Source organism: Aethalodelphis obliquidens, unplaced genomic scaffold (genome assembly GCF_003676395.1).
Source record: "Aethalodelphis obliquidens isolate GAN/ISIS:26980383/991018 unplaced genomic scaffold, ASM367639v1 scaffold1, whole genome shotgun sequence".
Lineage (NCBI taxonomy): Eukaryota > Metazoa > Chordata > Mammalia > Artiodactyla > Delphinidae > Aethalodelphis > Aethalodelphis obliquidens.
This window is the reverse complement of record NW_020837945.1, coordinates 103610081-103623961: the sequence shown is the minus strand read 5'-3', so window position 1 is coordinate 103623961 and position 13881 is coordinate 103610081. Positions and strand designations below refer to the sequence as shown.

The window sequence follows — 13881 nt, the reverse complement described above, 5'->3', positions numbered from 1 at the left end:
GTGCAAAGTAGAACAGGAGACCGTATCTTAGTTGTCAAAAATAACACACTGTTAACAGTTCTTCACATTTCCTTCCTTTTCTATGCCTATGTATATAATTGAGATCATATTGTACATGCCATTTAAATGTCAAAGTTTTCTCTTTTTTTCTGGTTAAGATGGCAATCTATGACTTTTGTAAAAACTTTGGAAAAGTTGTATAAAATAGATAAAAGCTCAAATCAGAAAATGAAAACCAGAAAACATACAGTTTATTACTGTAGTTAACCATCGTTAACATCTTGGTGTATTTCCTTCCAGTGTTTTACTCCTTTTAATTTAATTTATTTTTTTTTAAAACTTAGTCGGGATCACTCCAAAGCAGGAATGTTTGGGGAGACAGCCTCTGGCTGGGCTGGGAATCAGGCAGCCTCTATTCTCGAGTCTAGTGAACTGGAAGCTGCAGATCAGCACTCTTCTTCCTGGACAGGGGTAGCAAGAGTGAATATTTTCCTTTAAAGCTCACTTGTTCCCGTATTCTAAGCTGATTTGTACATTCTTCTCTTTTTTCCCCAGCATCTTCAAGGCCACCGACACCTGCCCCATGCTTCAACAAGTTATCCTTGATGGCTTCTGGAAGCCCATTTACTTCTGCTTAACTAAAGACTCCTGCCCCCATTTCACCTTCTCCTGCGGTGACTGAGGAGGTGGTAGGAGGCCGCTAGTTCGAAGTTTCAAAGGGACCTGCAAACCTGAACAGCGGAGTCGGAGCCCTAGCCCCGCCGCAGGGTCAGGAGCGCCCGAGGGCTCCACTAGGAGGCTCCGTGTCTCTCTATGGAAGGGGTGCGACCCGGGAAAGCCTTCGTGGCTATGTCCCCGCTCCAGGGGCGTGTAGCTCGCAGAGAGGCCAGCCCAGCGTCATCGCTCCCGAGGTTATCATCAGAGCGCATTTCCACGTGGCTCTGAGTCCTCACATCCCGCTGCCCTCGGGAGGCCTTTTCTCGTCGCGAGGTTTTTAGGCCCGACGCTCGCTCTCAGCCTCTCGGGAGATTCCGGCAGGCCTCTGTCCCAGAAAACCAAAGGTCCGAGCTCTCTGCCTCGCTTTGCGAGCCAGGAGAAGTGCGTCCCTTCTCGCTTGCCTTATGCCGGGCGAGGCGGAGACCGCACTACCGTGCCGCCAGCCGGAGGGGGGGACGCTCACGTGCGGTCCTCTGTTTTCCAGCCGGTAGCAGTGGATCCCGCGAAACCACCGATCAGCCTACCAGGGTCAGTATTATATTGTTCTGAGAGCTCTCACAAGAGGCAGACAATACCATCCACTCGAGCTCGGCTGCAGACGCGCCCCTTCCCTCCCCCCTCGGTTCGTCCGGACCGCCCGCAGTTGCAAGCGCGCCAGCCGCCGCCGATTTGCCTCGGCCTTTGACAGCTCGGCCCGAGCACCTCCGGGCCTCGAGTCCCGGCTCAAGGGGCGGGGCGAGGCGGGGCGAGCGAGCACTGGGCGGGGCGAGTGCGAGCGGCGGCGCTAGGAGGGAGCGCCCGAGCCCAGCAGAGCCGAGCGGAGCGGAGCAAGGAGGTGCTGCGGTGAGGCAGGCAGAGCCCGGCCGGCCGCCTGCGGCTCCGCGCCGATCGTGCTGCGTCCCCGGGCTCCGCGCACCCCCGCCTCTGCCCAGGCTCCCGCAAAACTTTTATTCTCTAGGGCCCCCTGGGTGTCTGAAGGACTCGGAGAGCTCGGCCCGCTCTGCGCTCCCCTGCGGCGGCGACCAAGGGGACGTGCATCTCTCACCCGCGGGGCTCTAGCGCCTCGCGCCTCTTCACCTGCCGATCGCTCCCCGGAGCAGCGAGCGGGCACCCGCGGAGGCGCCGCGGGGGCGCCAGCGCCCCGGAACTCTCCCGCCCACCGCGGCAGACCCGCCCGGCGCAACTTTAACTTGATTTCTCTCGTCCAGCCCCGGCACCCGCGACTGCTGCTGCCACCGCCGGCGTCTCGGCAGCCGCCGCCTCACAAAGGGGTGTAGGGAGGGGAGGCGGCGCGGGCGGCTGGCTCAGACGTCGGTGTGCTGGGCGCGGGCCTTCGGGCCGCAGAGGCCGTGAAACAAAAGGGAAACTGCCTCTGTTCACCGTGCGGGCTCGGAGCTGCCTGCTTGTCCATCTTCCGCCCGGCTCCGTGAGCCTCCTCCCCCTAACCCTCGGCTGCTGCTCCGCCTCCCTCCCCGCGGGCTTTCCCCGCAGTGCTCCGGGACCCGGCGAGCTTTCGGGGCGCGCGTCGCTGCTGGTGGTTGGGGCTCTAGCGATAATAAATGATAGAGGATACAATGACTTTGCTGTCTCTACTGGGTCGCATCATGCGCTACTTCTTGCTGAGACCTGAGACGCTCTTCCTGCTGTGCATCAGCTTGGCGCTGTGGAGTTACTTCTTCCACACGGATGAGGTGAAGACCATCGTCAAGTCCAGCCGGGACGCCGTGAAGATGGTGAAGGGCAAGGTGGCCGAGATCATGCAGAACGACCGACTGGGAGGGCTCGATGTGCTGGAGGCCGAGTTTTCCAAGACCTGGGAGTTCAAGAGCCACAATGTGGCCGTGTATTCCATCCAGGGCCGGAGAGACCACATGGAGGACCGCTTTGAAGTTCTTACGGACCTAGCCAATAAGACGCATCCGTCCATCTTCGGGATCTTCGACGGGCACGGGGGCGAGGTAGGAGTTCTCTGGGGCTTTGAGTGTGTGTGTGTGTTTGTGTATGTGTAAACAACAGGACGTGGTGGGCGTGTCGGGTAGCACCTGTGTGCGAGGGGCGTGGTGATGACCTGGTGTCGGGCTGGACAAAGCCACTAGTTCCAAACGTGGCCAAGTTGCCAGAAACACCGCGGGATCCAGACCTCTTGTACTGAGGGTCCAGTGTGGGGGAGGAAGGGTCATCCATAACCTATTTCATGCCTCATAATTTATGAGGTTTCCCAAGGCCAGAGTCCAGCAAATGACTGTGTTAGTTTTGCTGGGAGAGTTAGTGGTTTCTACAGTGAACTTTGGCCCAGGGCCTCAGCGCCCCTGTTATGGGGTTTGAGGCCGAGCTAGGCGCAAAGAAGGAAGAAATCTTTGATTGTCGTTAGGAAAAGATAAAATCTGCAGAGCCGAATCAGTGAGGACTTAGTAAGCATGAAGGAAACTCTGACTCCTTTCCAGCTCTTTCGCCCTGAGGAGGAACCCGAGGGGCAGCGCTGGGCTTCTTCCTAATTCCATTAACTTTACAAGTGCAATCCGGCCACTTGACAGCAGCGCTTTGCTGGCCGCCTGCTTTTAGCTGGATCGAGGCACGGGACCGAGATGCCTCTGGCCTTTGCAGAGGTGGCAATCCCCGCAGAGGTAGCGGTGCCCAGATCTTGCCCCTGCGCCCTGGCCGGCGTGGGACGCAGACGTCTCCCTGCTTCTAAATTCCTTTATTTGGGGTTCATGTGGGAGCAAGAGATGAGGTTAGAGGCCGGTTCACGTCCCTCTCCCGCATTTCTGCGGCACCCTGATTGCTTGTCGGGGCTCAGATTTCCTGGAGGTCAGGGCGAGAGTTGGCTTTGGTCCTTGGGCATCGGCCCAGGCGAAGTGAGTGGCAAATGTGGCTCCAGAGCGGTGCTCCAGAGAGTAGCAGGCCAGCCACCCCATCTCTCTAAACTTGGCAGTTTGGAAAAGAGTTTCATTGCTGCATACTTTTTTTTTTTTTTAAAGCATACTTTCTTACTCCCCGCACCTCCGCTTCACCACCCCTTCTTCATCATTTCCTCCTCCCCCCGCCCCCTCCTCCCATCCAACTTTTCCCCCTCAATTCTCTTGCCGCTTCTGGTCTCTGGGTGGGCTGTAGGGGATATCATTCTCTTTCAGGCTTGTTCTTTGGCCTTTGTTTTGGGTGAACATTGAGAACGCTCTCAACTGGGTATCTTAACTGCATTCTCTCTTTGATACAAGGTCACTTCACCCAACCCTCTGCTAATCTTTCCCACATACTGTATGTACCTACCTGGTAGAACCAACTTTGCCAGGAATGGCAAACTTGATTGGAAAATTTATTTGGTAGAGCTGAAATCAGTTTTTGCTATCTTCCATCCACCCTAGCCCTTTCTATATGCTGTGTTTCAAAACGAAGCTTTCTCACTGATTGTAAATTTGTAGCCTCTTGTGTAGTATGGGGTTCTTTCCTTGCCCCTTGGGTAGGTGAAAGATGTGAAGTTAATTGAGGGAAGGGACGCTGTGTATTTGGGTAAAAAACATATCTGAAAGATAAGGTTGCCAATATGATGGCTGATTTGTTTCCTGGTCTGAGTCAGAATGTCTATATTTTCATTTTATGTGCCTTGACTGTTGTAAATCATTTAATAAAGCTTATATTTATTATATACTTTATATTAAAATTGTTGGCAGATGATGATCTGATTCTTGTGTTAGAAAGTACAGTTTTATTCTTAACTTAAAGGTATGGATGTAGTGTTAATGTTGTGAAACTCTGGGGTGTGCTTATCTGGGTGTGCTGCATTGGCATGTTTTGAGCCTGCACATGTAAGTGAATGAGTATTTTTAAATTTTCTTCTAAGCTGATATTCTAAAACGTGAATATTGAAGACTCCAACAGATTTCAGGTTGAAAATTTTCCAGTATTATCTTCTGGCAAATGTACCATTCAGAAAAGGGACATGCGAAATGCTTTTATTTAACTAGAAATAGTTTACATGTATAGGGCTTTTCGTTAAATTTTTAAATAATAAAAGAGATCATCATTATTAGCTAAACTATGAAATGAGTTTCATTGTGCTTTATATTAAAAAGCTTGCTGTTTGCAAAATAATATTATCAGTACCCTGAAATAAAGAACAATTGTTCTGTCTATAACATCCTACAGTGCATAGCCAGTTCATTCATTTTGGCTTTGTTTTAGGGCAAAGTAAGGAGTTATAAAAAAGAGCTATTTAATTGCTATTGGGAATGTGATGACAAATAATCTTAGGTATTTCTCTCTTCCTTTTTCTTTCATTCAAAGAAAATCCGACCATCTAATTCTTGTCTTCTGTGTTGTTTAGCTTCTTTAATATTCACCAGAGGAGGGTGCCACTGTTTGATTTTGGTGTAGATGATAGTTCTCACCTTTCAGAAAAGAGGAAGCTTTTTCTGAACTCTCTACATACACATATATGTAGAGAGTAGTAGTAGTGTGGTATGGAAGATGATGAGGAATTTAATTTTGTTTCTAATAATTCAAACTAATAAGATAGGCTATTAAAAATCAGGACCCATGGTAGTGCTTTTAGATACAGAAGGAACCTAAGCCACCTTGTATATCTATTTCATCCTGTTTTTTAGATGAGATGTTTATTGATGGCAGGAGAAGTTGTGACCTTCCTTAGACTGCATAGCTTATTCAAGGCCTTCAGTTTCATAAGCTTTATATTAAACCAGTGGACAAATTAGTTTGCATATTTACCTAGGTAAATAGATAGCACACTAGGGATACAGAGGTGAATGAGACATGATTCCTGTTCTCAGAAAGTTTCAGTGTAGTGAGAGAGATAGACCTGTGTACCAGAAATTATAGTCATTGTGTGCTTAGGGTGTTATTGGAATACTGAAGAGGGTCATTTAAATCAAATTGGAAGGTGCGAGGCCCTGGGAAAGACACCTTGAAGGTGTCATTTACTGCAAGGTTAAAAGTGTAGGCTTTGAATCTGTGCTCTGCCTTAAACTAGCTGTAACCTTGGGCAAGTTGCTTAAGCAGCTTTATCTGGGATTTTTTTTTTTTCTTTTTTCGGTATGGGGGCCTCTCACTGTTGTGGCCTCTCCCGTTGCGGAGCACAGGCTCTGGACGCGCAGGCTCAACGGCCTTGGCTCACGGGCCCAGCCGTTCTGCGGCATGTGGGATCCTCCTAGACCGGGGCACGAACCCGCGTTCCTTGCATCGGCAGGCGGACTCTTAACCACTGCGCCACCAGGGAAGCCCTATCTGGGAGTTGTTAATCTGAAAAATACGGATAATAATGCATGTGAGGTTCATATCATCAGTTGTATTAATACCCTATCTAGAAAAATACTTGATGGAGAGAAGGATGTGGAAGAAGAAAGCTTAGAGACCAAGAAGTCTGTAGTGTCGGGGCAATGGTATCCAAGGGAAGGAAAGAGACTCTACACATGAAAGCCACAACTTTGATCACTAGAAAGGTGTATGTTGGATATAGATAATTCATTAGGTATCCACCGAACTCTCTATCACTATTTGTTCTAACTTCCGGTGGATTGATTATTAATTTAGGATTCCAGGTATCCTAGCATTGGGGAAGTAGCATCCTGGCTTCAGGTGCAAATTTTCTGATTAGTGAAAAGGAATATTCTTTATGATTAATTAATAAATTTGTATTCTGACTTGTACTTCAGCCTCTTCTGAGTTGTTAACATGAGTTAGTTCTCTTGAGTCTGTTCAACTGTGTATTTTTGACAAAGCTATGTTCAACTGTGTATTTTTGACTAAGCTATGTCTCCAGACTTGTTATGCTGAGAACCAGACTCTGGATGGCTGTGATTTCCAGATGGATGATAGCTTAATGAGCCATGTTTTTTTTAGAGGTGCTATGGGCCAGCTTCCTAACTTGATTCCCTTGGGCCCTTGATAACGTTCTAACCACCATACTATGGGTGGATGGTTGAAAGTGTGTGTGTGTGTGTGTGTGTGTGTGTGTGTGTCTAAAGCTATGGCAGTGACTCTTTTGCTGTATAATGAAAATTAAAATAACAAAAAGAAAAAAAATAGATTGTATCAACTAATGTGGAAAGGTTATTTTTAAAATTATAAAATACTGTTTATCTAAGAAAATTGTTTTTGGTGCTTATCCATAATTTTTATCCACAGGCAAAATGTGTTTTTTGTTTTAAACTTTTTATATTAGCTAGAAGAAATATCACTGACCGTTTGAGGCACCTTTGTCAATGTTCATGGCTGAAACTTATATAGAAGAATGATTGTTATGTGTTCTATATGCTTATGGACATTATTGTATTAAAGGTCATATATCATTGTATCATAAATTGACACACAGCCATTTAAGCCTAGAGTTCCACACTTCACATCAGAGAGAAGCTATACTTCCGGTGCTTGTCAGGGGCTATAGTCTTGAGGCTTAGCACTTCTCAGAAGCTCAGAAGACAAACTGCTAATGGAGGGTTGCTTGAAGGATATGTACAGTCTAGTTCTTTAGATGAGTGGTTCTTAACTTTTCTTGAGTCATGCTGCTCTTTGAGGATGTTATGAAACTACCGACATATCCCCCAGAAAAATGGACATGAGCACATCAAGTTTTGTTTATAATTTCAAAGAGAATTAGATGCCTGAAGCCTCTGGATTTTAGGTTAGTCTAGATAGAATAAAATCTGTCTCTGATAAATCTAGACCTGCAGAGAGCTGTGTACCTGGACCCCACCCTGCCCTGATTGTCTTCCTCTTCCGTCCTCTCTGTCATTTTGCATTTATTGACTTGTGTGTTGGCATTTGTTTGTGAGGATTGTTATGAGGGATGGTCTCCCAAAACTCTCTGACAAATCAACTTTAGGGATGTCACTGAGGACTTTATTTGTTACAGTATATAATATCCTCTTCATGAGGACCAAGGAAGAGAGAGTTCTCTAAGAGCTTTTTGTTTTTATCTTAAGGATGCTGAATCATGTAACTGATTGGATCATCCTGTTTGTTGGCTGCCAGAAGTGTTAGATCCAAACCTCTGACCTACCTCTAGCAAGTGCGCAGAATTTTATTAATTTGGTACATGAACCTCACTCCCAGGACAGCTTATATTTCCCACATTTAGTTTTCCTTTGTCCCATTTTTCTCTTTCTCCTCTTAGATATGTCATTTTATCTTGTGGTATATGTATTTATGTAAGTTTCATTGGCTCCTCTCTGAAATAAGATATACTACTTCCAAATAAATAAATTATGAGTGGCATAATGAATGATTTGCCTTCCAGACGTTACAACTGACGTTAGTAAATGTTGGGCTCCTACATTACTGATGTACAAGAAGCCTGTAGATTTAGTGTGGACAAATGCCTTAGGGTTTAAGAGAAAATTCAGGTTATTTTGTTTTAAAATGGCACATTAACATTTGTGCCCCCAAAGGGGGAGGCACTTTACCTTTTTTTAAAAAATAAATTTATTTATTTTATTTTTATTTATTTTTGGCTGCGTTGGGTCTTTGTTGCTGTGCACGGGCTCTCTAGTTGAGATGAGTGGGGGCTACTTTTCACTGCAGTGCGCGGCCTTCTCATTGCGGTGGCTTCTCTTGTTTCGGAGTATGGGCTTCAGTAGTTGTGGTGCACAGGCTTAGTTGCTCTGTGGCATGTGGGATCTTCCCGGACCAGGGCTTGAACTCTTGTCCCCTGTGTTGGCAGGCGGATTCTTAACCACTGCGCCACTAGGGAAGCCCTGCACTTTCCCTTTAATAACCCATTCCTGTCCTGTGCTTAGCAGCTGTTAGTAGGTGAATGTAGGATCCTGACTGCTGACCATGGTGCATCTTCTGAACAGATTGTTTAGAAATTCAGTTTAATTAAACCAACATTTTCTGTATAGTCTGTGGCATAACAGAGTTATGCTCTCTGTGATGCCCAAAGATGAATCAGTATATTCTCTGTCCTCAGGGAGCATTCCATCTACTTGAAGAGATGAGTTTTTAAAAAATAGCAGAACTACAAGATGCAGTTGGACCACCTACAAGAGAGTGGTGGCCTGATGGAGCGAGCTTGGGGAGTCTTGGATAATTTTGAAGAGGAACTGACATTTGACTATATCCTAGCATTTCAGTAGACAGAGATTGGGTGGAGGGAGGATGAAAAGATGACATAACAGGTGGAAGAAAAAGTGTGAAAATGGATCAGAGGAAGTAAAATGCAGTCACAGCTGGAAGAAAGGCAGGTAGCTCTATTTGTTTAGAGCAGGCTTTCCCCATATGCTGTAATCTAGAAGCCCACTCATTTTTCTTCCATATTTAAGTACCTTCTGTTTTATGATATACTTCATATTGTTTTTTATTGATTTATTTTTATAAGTTTATTTATTCACTTTTAGCTGCATTGGGTCTTCGTTGCTGCATGCAGGCTTTCTCTAGTTGCAGAGAGCGGGGGCTACTCTTCGTTGCGGTGCGCGGGCTTTTCATTGTGGTGGCTTCTCTTGTTGCGGAGCAGGGGCTCTAGGTGCGTGGGCTTCAGTAGTTGTGGCACGTGGGCTCAGCAGCTGTGGCTTGTGGGCTCTAGAGCGCAGGCTCAGCAGTTGTGGCGCACTGGTTTAGTTGCTCTGTGACATGTGGGATCTTTCCGGACTAGGGCTCGAACCTGTGTCCCCTGCATTGGCGGGCAGACTATCAACCACTGCACCACTAGGGAATATTGTTTTTTAGATATCTATGTTTTTAAAGTTAAGTATATTTGTTAAAAAAATAAATTTCATATCAGCACTGTGAGTAGAAAGTCCATAAAATGAAATTCTTGGCCTCCAACTTGCTAATAATCTATCTCCATCTTGATGGAGTAGAGCGATTCTAAAAAAGTTCTTCTCCTAGTCTCTGGTTGCCTCTAGAGTCCTTCTGTCCCCCTCCCCTGGCTCTTTATGAACAGAAAGGTGGCTTTTAAAATTTAACTATTGACCAGTTAAATTGAAGTGAGGCAGGTTGCTTGTTCCCTTCGCAGGTGGAAGGTACCTCTGGTGATGCCACTCTTTGAGGAGCCCTGGTTTGGAACAGCTTTCCACTGTGTGGACTCATGTGACAGATGAGATTTCATGTGTAACACACCTCCATGGGGAACCCAGAATGATAGGCAGTTCACAGTGTTCTAGTAGAAATTCCACCCCCATTTCTAACGCAGGTACATGAGAAGACATTATAGGCATAAACCTGAATCCTTTCTAGCTTAGTTTAAAAAGTAAATAATTCATAAGTTTTTGGTACTTGAGCCATTATTGGTTACAAACTATGACTACTTACAATGACAGGATACACAGTGACATGTGTGCTGGGACCCACAGTTGAGGAGCCTTAGCCTGGAGTTTATGGTAAACCCAGGTGAGGAGTTGGAGATGCTGCTGGAACGTTTGTCAGCACTGACACTGAAAGCCACACTGAGCAGCCTGGGCCATGTGCTGTAGATATTGGAGAACCACTGGATATTTTTGAGCAAGGGAATGGCTTTTAAATCCATGCTTTAGTAATTCTGTTCCTCTAATCTATATAGAGGATTGATGTGAATGAACAAGATAGAAAGGGTGTGTGTGTGGGGGGCATCAATTGGGGAAGCCTGGACCAGAGCAGTGAAGAGGAAACCCAGGGGTGTGGGCCATTGCTGGAAAGGGGGAAGGAATGAATTGGAGACCCTCTGAAGTAGTAAGACTGCTGTGGGGGTCCCCAGTGTGACAGCGTCAACATGATAGAGGGCGGTTGATAGAAGAGCAAATTTGGACAGTAGTGAGAATAGTGTGAGTTTGGCTGTAAATTTGTTTCCCTTTTTCCCTGGATGTTTTCTGGGATGTTTTTTGGGATTCATAAAATGTTTGTTGACTGTTTAGCTCCCCAGTTTGTAAAACATTATTTCTGTCATACCTTCTCTAAATGGATACATTTTAAAACAATGAAAATATACATTGTATGTAATATCTGATTTATTCAAATGGAAAGGCATTTATTACAATTCAAATGGAAAGGCATTTATTACAATTTTACTTTGTTACCAGGAATAATTTAGGCTTTGTTATGAGGTATGGTTTTCCCAAGACTAAAAACCAGCACTATATCTTCATGTCTCTTAAATGATTTCATTTCCTTGACACTGCTTTTAAAATAAAAAATATGTATATCATTCAGTCTCAGATGAAAATGTTCCCTGGGCTCTGTTCAATTTAAATGTAAGCTCATAATTCGTCAGGGACTCAGATTTTTAAAAAGTGATATTTTAATTTTGAACGTTAATACTTGAAGCATTTGTTTTATTCTAATTTCTACTTTAATCTTGAACTACTTCAGTAATATAGTTTTGTGGTTTAACTTTTATTACCATTTTAATAATCCTATTTAATAAATATGAAAGTAAATCTGCAGCAAATTAAATATATTTAAAAATAAATTAATTTTAAAATTATAAGAGTAATATGACTACATGATAGACAGTATAGAAAAGAAAAAAAATCATTCAAAATTTCATTATCCTGTCACATCCACTGTTACGATTTTGGTGTATTACTTGCTCGTCTTTTTTTATATGCATTTAAAATATAATTTTACAGTGTTATACATATAGTTTTAAATCTTGGCTTTTTTTTACTTTGTACAATCTTGTAAACCCTTAGTTATTTTGCTCCATAATTCTTTATTATATTTCTAACGTATTTTTTAGTGATGGAGTGATATTTTACTGAATGGATATTTGATAAATTACTCAATTGCTTCCTTATTGGTATACATTTAGGTTCCTCTAACTTTTCACCGTCACAAATAACATTGTAATAAGTGTTTTTGTGCTTTTACTGTAGTTTGGATTATTTCTCCAGGGTGGGTTTCCAGAAGTGGGATTTCTGGATCAAAAGAGAAGTAAAGAAACCACTATTATTGGTAGTAATGATATTAATAATGGTTGACAATTATTGAATATGTATAATATGCCAGGTAGTGTTTAAAGTACTTTACTTATATTACCTAATTTTAATTATCATAACAATTTTTGAGGTAGGTACTGTGTTATCCACATTTTACATATGTAGAAATTAAGGCACTGAGAAGTTAAGTAATTTGCCCAAGGACTGTCCACAGTTCATAGATGGTGAAACTAGGATTTGAAACTGGGATTCAAAGTTAGAGCTATTTATCTCCAAAGCCTGTGCTATCAGTTTCTGGTTGGAGTTCTACAAATCTCATAATTTGGGCAATAAAGTGCAGATAGCATTGTTAGGTGGACCCTGCCTGGTCTTCTTGTGTTAGTCAGTAAGACTTGGTGTTTCTTCTTTGACAGTTGTGTCCCTGTGTCCCTGTGACATGTTGCTCTTGAAAACTCTACACTGGAACCTTGGTAGGTAGATCTTATAATTACCTGAGAAAGTCCTGAAGTTAAAAAAATTAGAGGTCAGAAGTCAGAGCAGGTGGTGACTCACACTTAAACAGCCGTTCTCAGCCACTCCCCTTCTTTGCTGGCAGAATCTCTAACCCACTACAGAGAATCCCTGACGTTTTTGCCTCTTGACTCATGAAAGGCTTGCATAGATGTTATGGTGGCATTAACATAGCCATTCTCAATAAACAATCACGATTTATATTTTATTTTAAAGTACCAAGGGCTTGACTTTAGAATAAGTATGTAGGGGTGTGTGTATATTTGCATAATTTCTCTTTATACTGAAGCACTGTTTTTCCCCCCCCTTTTTTTTGAGGGCCAAAATAATTTCCTAATACATAAATGACTGTAAATTTAAAAGATATTAAAAGATAAACAAAATACTATTGTTTCATTTGTTTATTTATTTATTTATTATTTTTGGCTGTGTCGGGTCTTAGTTGTGGCACACAAGATCTTTCGTTGTGGTGCGCGGGCTTCTCCCTAGTTGTGGCGTGTGGGTTTTCTCTCTCTAGTTGAGGCACGCAAGCTCAGTAGTTGTGGCCCACGGCTTAGTTGCCCCGCGGCATATGGGATCTTAGTTCCCCGACCAGGGATCGAACCCGAGTCCCCTGCACTGGAAGGTGGATTCTTTACCATTGGACCACCAGGGAAGTCCCTTTTCATTTGTTTGTAATACTGAGTTGGTATGTTTAGTTTGAGTAGATGCTATGTCTTGTGTTTCCATTCCAGAAGACTACTTAATACTTTGTTCTCTTAGTCAAGCCTAGTCTTTAGTGATGGCTAGTTATAATCTGTTTTTAATATAAATCTGCAAGTTAGGCATCTCTGGGCCTGTAATCACTTGGAAAGGGTGCCTTTTTATAATTTCTACAAAAGTGTAAGTCACCATAGCAATAGGCTGTATTTCTGAGACTCACATTCTTTACTATACCGTCCATCATTGTTGCCCTCCTTGTTCTGCTCCTGTGTGAGCAGCTGACAGATAATCTGTGTGTTTTAGTTGCTAAGCCGAAGACCAGTTACCCACTGCACATTATGCAGCAAACCTTATGACTTCCCTAGAGAAGTGAATACTTATTTGTGTTTGCTTTTCAACATTGTTGGTCATTATAAATGTGAATGGGGCTTTAATGCCCTGTAGTAATAAATCTTAAATATTTGAAATGGTGTTTTTAACAGGACAGTGTATATTCATCACTACTCTTGGGCAGTAAAGTTTTAAACCTAAAAACATTACAAAATTTTTATTCTCTTAGTTATAGAATTGCCATAGGTCAGAAACTGTTTTATTCTGATAAGTATATACCATTTCCTTTTTAATCTAGTAAGTGCTTTCATTTCTCTTTTTAATTAAATAAATTAACTCTTAGTTAAATTAGTCACTGGACATTTTCTGGCCAATAAGCCTCTTAACTGACACTGTCAAGATTTTATAGAAATTGAGACATAGATTTCGATCATACTGTTCACCTTTTTGATCCTTAGTATAACGAGATGAATTTGCTATAAGAACTGAGTTGCACAGGTATGTGATAAATATAACTGTCCCAGAATTTGGGATTAAGAAGTTTTTACTTCTCTTTTATTTTAACACTTAGATGTTTTCCTAAATTTCTGTTTAGAAAGAAGATAAATTTTCTCTTTAGATAGGCCTGGCAGGGATCTTGAATTGTCGTATAATCCAAATATAGTGCCTAAGGCTTCACAGCTACATGAATAATCTATTTTTAAAGACTTTCATCAAGGAGATTCCACATTGGTCCTGGAGAATTTTTTTCGCTATAATC

General features: G+C 43.3%; 2 protein-coding genes across 2 annotated transcripts in view; one reads left to right on the top strand and one right to left on the bottom strand.

Moving 5' to 3' along the window:
* Positions 1-994: 994 nt before the first annotated feature.
* On the bottom strand, positions 995-2128 carry LOC113629676 (homeobox protein goosecoid-2-like). The gene is made up of 3 exons (XM_027124340.1): positions 1983-2128; positions 1293-1641; positions 995-1237 (listed from the first exon to the last, which is right to left on the bottom strand). Exons 1-3 carry the CDS (start codon positions 2126-2128, stop codon positions 995-997), a joined length of 738 nt encoding a protein of 245 aa, XP_026980141.1.
* PPM1L (protein phosphatase, Mg2+/Mn2+ dependent 1L) overlaps positions 1571-13881 on the top strand; it is a 334639-nt gene continuing 322328 nt past the window's right edge. Inside the window, exon 1 of the mRNA XM_027112860.1 lies at positions 1571-2675. Coding sequence (XP_026968661.1) covers positions 2277-2675 — 399 coding nt within the window. The 5' untranslated portion in view covers positions 1571-2276. The remainder of the gene's footprint in view (positions 2676-13881) is intronic.

What these genes read in the sequence shown, in the direction of transcription:
- LOC113629676 (XM_027124340.1), bottom strand. Translation starts at nt 2,128, where the DNA reads ATGGACAAGCAGGCAGCTCCGAGCCCGCACGGTGAACAGAGGCAGTTT. An exon ending in TCCCCTCCCTACACCCCTTT is followed by an intron (nt 1,642 to 1,982) that starts GTGAGGCGGCGG and finishes GAGCCTGGGCAG; the next exon opens with AGGCGGGGGTGCGCGGAGCC. An exon ending in CAGCCGAGCTCGAGTGGATG is followed by an intron (nt 1,238 to 1,292) that starts GTATTGTCTGCC and finishes TGACCCTGGTAG; the next exon opens with GCTGATCGGTGGTTTCGCGG.